The sequence below is a fragment of the Poecilia mexicana genome, unplaced genomic scaffold (genome assembly GCF_051168715.1).
Source record: "Poecilia mexicana isolate PSO_F unplaced genomic scaffold, ASM5116871v1 scaffold_20, whole genome shotgun sequence".
Classification (NCBI taxonomy): domain Eukaryota; kingdom Metazoa; phylum Chordata; class Actinopteri; order Cyprinodontiformes; family Poeciliidae; genus Poecilia; species Poecilia mexicana.
Window position 1 is genome coordinate 1,326,250 of NW_028263389.1, and position 7,608 is coordinate 1,333,857.

General features: G+C 38.7%; 1 protein-coding gene across 2 annotated transcripts; it reads right to left on the reverse strand.

The window, feature by feature from the left end:
• Positions 1-305: 305 nt before the first annotated feature.
• Positions 306-7,206, reverse strand: LOC106909807 (C-C chemokine receptor type 3-like). Of its 2 annotated transcripts, none has more exons than XM_014976278.2 (3): positions 7,069-7,206; positions 6,650-6,832; positions 306-3,223 (listed from the first exon to the last, which is right to left on the reverse strand). In XM_014976278.2, the coding sequence occupies exons 2-3, from the start codon at positions 6,817-6,819 to the stop codon at positions 2,326-2,328; spliced, it is 1,068 nt and encodes a 355-aa protein (XP_014831764.2). In that variant the 5' UTR covers positions 6,820-6,832; positions 7,069-7,206; the 3' UTR covers positions 306-2,325. The 2 variants fall into 2 exon arrangements, with proteins under 2 accessions (XP_014831764.2, XP_014831763.2); XM_014976277.2 differs by having other exon boundaries at positions 7,078-7,176.
• Positions 7,207-7,608: the final 402 nt, after the last annotated feature.

Genomic DNA, 7,608 nt, shown 5'->3' on the forward strand with positions numbered 1-7,608 from the left:
ATACACAGGAAGTGCATTCATGGGTGGAGAGAGAGAAAAAAAATCCTCTACAACAAGAAGCAATATAGCAGCTCTCTAGAACTTGAATTCATTAGCTCAGTGTCAACGGGTGATTTCAAGGTTTATTTATTTTACTTTGATGTGGATGCTTACACTCCCACCAATAATGCCTGAACTATTACCAAAAATCATGCATTATTTTAAAGTTTTCCTTAAAACCATGCAGATTGTTTCAAGCATGCTTGTCTGTGTACATTCAGTTTATGAGTCATTTTCCAATAACGCCACCAATTTTAACACAGGACTTATTTTTTAAAGCAATACATTTATTGTGCAGTAGGAAAACATATGAACAACATGAAGAATATAATGACAAATTATTATCATGTGGCTTTTTCATGGTGCTGGATCATTCTTACTTCTAGATATCAAAGAAAAAATCTGAATTAAACCATAAAAACACAACTGAGAACAAACTCCAGATTCTCTGCAACAAAGATTCCAACTTTCTATGTAACAGTAAAAACAAAAATGAATACATGCTGATTACTGGACAAGGACTGGGTGATATCCATTTATATACTGTTATGTACATATATACACTAGTAAGCCTTGACTTAATAATATCAGGGTATACAGTAATACTATCTGCTGAGTAATCCTCCAGATGGATTACTACATGTCATTTTGTGCAGTAAAGTAATCCCGATGACCCTAAACTGAGACTTACATTGGCCTGACATCACAGGAAAAAAGAGACTTAAAGAAAATATGCATATAAAAACAGACATAAGTCACAATTGTAGCAGGTTTACAGTGTAAACATAACAACTCTGACAAACGTTTTTCGCTCAGTTGTGTTTCTTCTGCCTGGAAACTCAGTCAGCTTTGCTTGATTTGTTCTTGTGTGTCTGATTCTGTAGTAAGAGACAGAATGGTGCTGACTTCAATCTTCTTTGATGGAGGGAGGAGAGGCTGGTGTGTCTTTAATTTGTAAAAGCTGTTCAATATTTAAAAAATGAAGATAAAGACCATCTATTTTTTTTACAACTTTGGTTAACATATTTACAAAATATATTCTAAGTCATAAAATGCTGACACAGCAAGCTAATGTTTCGCAATAAACCTCCAACGTCTGCTCCTCTCATAAACCACAGATTTTGGTGTTGAGCAACACACACACACACACACACACACACACACACATACACACATACACACACATAAGCACATACACACGCAACAAGTTTCAACTCATCTGAATCCATCTGATACTGAATTTGGTATTCCGATCAATATCTGTGGTTGTGTATGCATACACAACCACATGATTTGAAATGGCATGTTGTCCCTGTTCAACAGGATTTTTATGACCAGCTCTAATGATTCATCACTAGACCAGAGTATTTTAGCCACAGTAACTGGAAACATCTCCAGACATTTCTGTAGAATGTAATTCCAAATTTTTTGGTGGAAAATTCATCTATCAGCAGACTGTTCTTGGAGTGCATATCTAAAACATTTGCAAGAAAATGGAGTTTGGGAAGCTGACACAAGATCTCATTTAAAAATGACACATCTGTTCCAAACAAACTGCTAACATCACCTATGATGTAATACGTAAGGCACTACATGGGCCGTATCAAAACCTAGCATGTGATCATATGCTAGGTTTATAAAAGTCAAACTAATGTTACTAATCCTATAATATCAGTATTGATCTTATATTCATAACATTAATTCCACCTGAATTTCAGCCCAAGCAATTCCTACAAAATGCAAAGCTTTTGTACAAATTTACATCATACTGATTAGATGAATATTACATTTTTTAATTTCAACTTTTGAAGTTGGAGTGCATATCCAACTTCAAAAGTTGGATATGCACTCCAACTTTGAAGTAGTTTTTGAAGTAGTTGTTTTTTTTTAGTGCTTCCTTATTTTAAAAGAAACACAGAACAAAATAATAAAAAGGGATGCTTCTTCCATCATACAAAATGAGAATAAAGGGAAAATAAGGAAATTCAAAAGAATATCGAATTGAGCAATATCTTTGTTCTTCTTTTTCGTCCCGTGTTTTATCAGTCTTGTAGAGGCAGGGGAATAAAGCTGCAGTTTCTTTTCCTCTAAAGATGCTTTCAGTCTGAACAGCCTAACAACTATTGCTCTATTTAATGAATTTATTGAGGTGCTTACAATGTCGAAATAAAATGCAAAAACCATTAAACTTTTTCTTGCACGTAACGATCACGCGGTGGTTTTTAGCATCAAAGCCTTCCCCCCGTGTTTGCTCCCGTCGTTAACTTGGTGGAAGCGAGAGCAAACTCACAGAGTGTTTTCAGGAGTGTTTAAGAAAGACTCACGTTGCTTCACATCATCAGTTCCTATCGTGGGAATTGCTGTTCTGTCATCTTTGTTGACCAAAATGTGTTTCTTCAGGCCTGGGAAACATTTCACCAGCAGCTGTTTGAAGTGTTCCTGGAATTTCCTTTTCATAAGTGTATAAAACATTGGACTGATGCAGAAGTAAATGTACGCCATGTTGCGGGTGACATGAAGAGCGTAACCGAGTTTCTTTTTAGCTTCACAGCTCAAAAGAGACTCTAATTCATAATGAAGGAGTTCTACAATGTTAAAAGGGATCCAGCAGATGAAGAACAACACTACGATCATAAATATCATCCTGACTGCATGGAATTTAGAAGCCAATTGGGATTTTTTAATGGTGATCACAATCCTAACATAACAAAATATGATAATAGCCAGAGGGAGGATCAAGAAGACAAAAAGCTGAATATAAAACCCAGATCTTTTGAGCATCGCTACATTCAAACCTTCAATGTAAGCAAACTCCTCACAGTGCATCGTGCCCAAATGTTTATAGGTGCCATGAAGGATCATGGGCCTAATGCAAGCCAAACCACTGATCACCCACACCACTGCACAGGAAATCACTGCGTAACGATGATTCCTCACATTTGTTGAGGTCAGTGAAAATACAACAGAAACATAGCGATCAATAGTCAGCAGAGTTAAAAAGAAAACAGAACTGTAAAAACCCAGGTAATAGGCACTGAAGACGATCTTGCACATAGCTGAGCCAAAAATCCAGTCAGACATCTGCATGTAGGCGGCCTGGAAGGGAAGGCTGCTCATTAAGATCAGGGAGGACGCCACCAGGTTGACCAGCAAGATGTTGATCACAGTGGTCAGCCTCTGGAACCTGGAGGGAAGATGGTAAAGCTAATAAGTTATTTTGGAAGCATAGTTACATTCTCAAACTTCCGCAGCACGAAAATCTGTGGATTTGATTTCATGCAGGTCTGCAAAACATTAAGGTGAAATTCCTGGTTCAGTTTCCAAAGTCACGATTTTGTGGAATGTTGTTGAAAAGCAGAAAAGGTTTGTTTTATTCTTGGGAATAGAAAATGGTTCAGTTTGCTCACCATTCCAAGTTTATCTATTGTTTAATCACATATAAATGATGTTCTGTGAAGGCCTCAGAGGTCCGCTAGAGCACAGGAGTGAATAAACAGAATCATGAAGGCCAAGGGACATGGCAGACAGACGGGTCAGGGAGAACATTATGGAGAGGTCAGAAGCAGAGTTGGATGATAATAAGGGGCTCAATGGTGCAGGTATTCATACCAAATATTTTCACTCCAGATATTTCAGTTCGGGATGCACATGAACCAAACATGTTGTAGCACATAAAGTTTTATCAACGTTTTGAACAAAAAACGCTGTTCCACCCTGAACCTTTAAAAAGCAACACCAAAACAAAGCATTCACCATACCTAACGTCTGCTACAGTGGACCCCCACAAATTACAGAATCATCTATTAGTGGATTTTTCTATGGAACAAAACTCCAAATGAATGGGAATCCTATTTTTCATGTAAGATATTCAAAGAAAATGTAGTTTGGGAAGCTGAAAAACCAAAAAGCTGGACACAATGCTACTGGACATACTATTGTCTGGCATATGCAAAGCAGTTAATTGAGGAGCAGCAGGTGAGTCTGTGAGTAATAAGTGGGGGTCCACTGTAGCAGACATTAGTTACTGTCCTTGGCTCTGATTGGCTGTACCCTCCAGGGGAAATAAGGAAGACTGTGGATACTACCTTTGCCAGCAGCGCTAAAATAGTTTCCTCTGTTTGTATTAATGCACATTACATTGTTTGGCTCTTAAAAGTGCTCTTAAGAGGTTCTCACATATTCGTGGAGTTTGTATTCCAACAATCCTTAAACCAAAGCTTAATATATAACGGTTGACAGACGATGTTGATTCAATGAACAGCTTTCTCTAAGCTGAACGCTATTGCTTACTTGAGCCAAGTGTAAATATCACCAGTGACCTTTAGCCGGTCACTGGAGGAACTGCAGACATAAAACAAACATCCATGGCATTGTGAGGAGGGGTCAGACATCACAATGTTTTCCCACTAGCTGAACTCCAGTGGTGCCTTCAAGTACAACTCCTGAACTGGATTGTCTACATGTCCAAATGTTGGGAGGAACAACAAACTTGACTATATTTGAATTGTTGAAATGTCTGACAATAATTTTCTTAAAATATAAATGAGCTTTTATATGTTAGAATCAAATAAGATGAATAGTTGCTAAGGCATTGTCAGAACAGGGCAGCATGCTCTGTTTTTGTCCTTTCATTGCCACACATCATGAGGTTGCCCTCCAGAGCCGCCTCCTCCAGCCCCAGCTGCGAGCGCATGGGCATGACATGCACACGCAGCTTATGAAAGATGTCTTTCCTTTCATTCCAATGTCTTATCCATAATTTGTGTTGAATATTAATTTGTCATGGAATGCTGGGGTTGTTCCCATTGTCTGGTGTGAACTTTGTGTCGGTCTCCTCCTTTGGAAATGTTTAAATGGTGAAAACATTATAGTGCTCAACACTTAATTTACCCACTGTCAATGTCAAAGTCAAATTTATTTATATAGCACTCTAAAACAGGTATAAAGCTGCACCAAAGTGCTGTACAAGAACCACTACACAAATGATAGAACAGAGTATAAAACAATACATCAATTAAATGCCAAAGAGTAAAAATGAGTTCTAAGAAGCAATTTAAAATGATCCTGATACTGTTGAGTTAGTGAAATTGTTTGAGGATTTCATAATGTGAGCTTTGAGTTAATAATGTAAAAATCAGCTCGTATTTTTCTGTCAGAGTGCTTCTTCATGACCGGATGTGAGATAAAAAAAAAAAGGCTTTCTGTATTTGCTAAGTTGTGTTATCTGCATTTGCATGGATAAAAAAAAAGATTTTCAAGATAATCCTTATAAGGGAAGAACTGAAATATGTCATTGCATGTTGTTGGCATTTGTAAAGGCCAACAAAATATTTAGATTTCTGTCCCCTGGTTTGTGGTGCTTTGTTGTATTGTTTGGTATTTATAAAAAACATTCACCCCATTGGAAGGTTTGCCCTTTTTCCTGCTTTTATGAATCAATCACCAACAACACAGTTTGACATTTTTTGATAAAACAAAGAAAAACTCTTAAGTTGATGTGAAAACTTGTTTCTATAGAATAATGACAAATAAAAATGAGGAAAAAATAAGAGATTTATGCAATCTCTTATTTTATACAGTCTCTTATTTGTATAAAATAAGTGAAGATTGATGGGAGGATTGGGGCTGCATCTGCAGAGATGCAGGTGTTGTATAGTCTCTGTCTGTTGTAGCGAAAATGTACCACAATCTACCGGTGGATCTACGTTCCTACTCTCATCTATGGTCACAAGCTCTGGGTAGGGGTTGAAAGAACGAGATCACGGATGCAAGTGGCTAAAATGAGTTTACTCCCTTAACGTTAGGGTGAAAAGCTCAGTCATCAGGGCAGGGGTCAGAGTAGAGCCGCAGCTCCTCCACATTGGGAGGAGTCGGCTGAGATGTCTCAGGCATCTGGACAGGAGGTATCCTAGACACCTCCCTGTTGAGGAGTTCCAGGAACGTCCCACCAGGAGGAGATCCAGAGGAAGACTCATGACATGCTGGAGGCTGAAGGCCGTGGGATTCTTCCAGAAGAGCCAAGTGCCTGGAGAGAAGGGAAGTCTGGGCATCTCCCCTCCTGCTGGGGGTTGTGTGGGCGCATGGCTGGTGGGAGGCTTTGTCTGCACTGCGGTACATGGCTGGTCCGGGGAGTCTGGTGCCATGTGTCTCTCCCTCAGGCTCCACTCCTTCACTCAGCTCGAACCCTGTGCTGTGTCACTGAATTGACTGTCCTGTGGAGATGCCTGTTGGCCCCAGTTCCATGCTGCTCTTGGACACAGAGTGTTGACGTATCGGCCCTCTAAGAATTTTGCACCTCTAATTGAAAAATCCCCTCACATACATGCCCACCTCTTGCCCTATAATAGCTGGAGGTACTACGCCCCTCCACTCAACCCAACCCCACCAAACACCCACCCCATGACCTTCCATTGAAAACTGGGTATAGCCAAAGGATGGATGGATTCTGTACATGAAATCTAAGCAGAAATAACTTGAAGAATAAGGCATTCATGCCATGCAAGACCTTGAGCTAGCACATTCATCTATTATTAGTTTATAAGAGCTTAACATTTATATATATTTACATATAAATGCCTGCATTTTTAAAACAATTTGGTGGTTTACTCACCGGTGGATGATAACCAGAACCAGCAGGTTGGTGATAACATTGAAGACAAACATGAAGTAGTAAATGTAAGACAGATTTGCTCCCAGTTTGTTATCATCATCCCTGGAACACGGTTCAACCGGCTCTTCTGGGACTTTGCTGGTAACATAACTGATGTTTGTCTGAGTCATCTTTGTGTAAAATCTGTCAAAAGCAGAATACACAAAGTCACATTGTCAGTTAAAACATAAGACTTACTGTTTTACATTATTTTATGGTAATCTACAAAAAGCAGACCATATCTAAAACCCCACAGTATGCCATGTGCTGAGACTTGGAAATCATCATTTTAAAAACCATGTTAGAGTAAGAAAATAGAAAATAGAGCAAGAAATGTACGTATTTAAGAAAAAATGGCAATATTCTAAAGCAGAAATTACTTTTCTCACCACTGATCCGACCGAGAAGCTTCAGGTTGTGATTGTGAAAGTCTGTCTGATACTAAGTGACTTGTGTCACCAAAAGAAAGGAAGTTTCACACAGTGCATGTCTGTGTGCATGTCTCTCCCTGATTTCAGTACGATAACACCGGAAGTTGACACAATCTGTACACACAGTTTCAAACACAACATCTTATATAACAAATTTCTAAGTTACCACACCACATCACTATGGTTTTTGAGCAGTTTAACTGATAATTCTACGAAAGGAAATGCTCAAGATATTCTCCTGATGTGAGTTATGTTAGAACATTTAATCCATCTTACGAACAAGATAAAGATTACCAAGATATGCTCAGGGAGAAGACTTTGCTCAGCAGCAGAAAGGTTTGCAGAGAAGAGTCTGACCATATCAATTTGTGGTCTTTTTTTACGTGTTTATTACTGACACCGAACCAGACAGAATCACACTGAGGAACGTGTGACATTACCTGAAATAACAGTGGGAATTGGTTTGATCAGTGCTTATTTCATTTATTT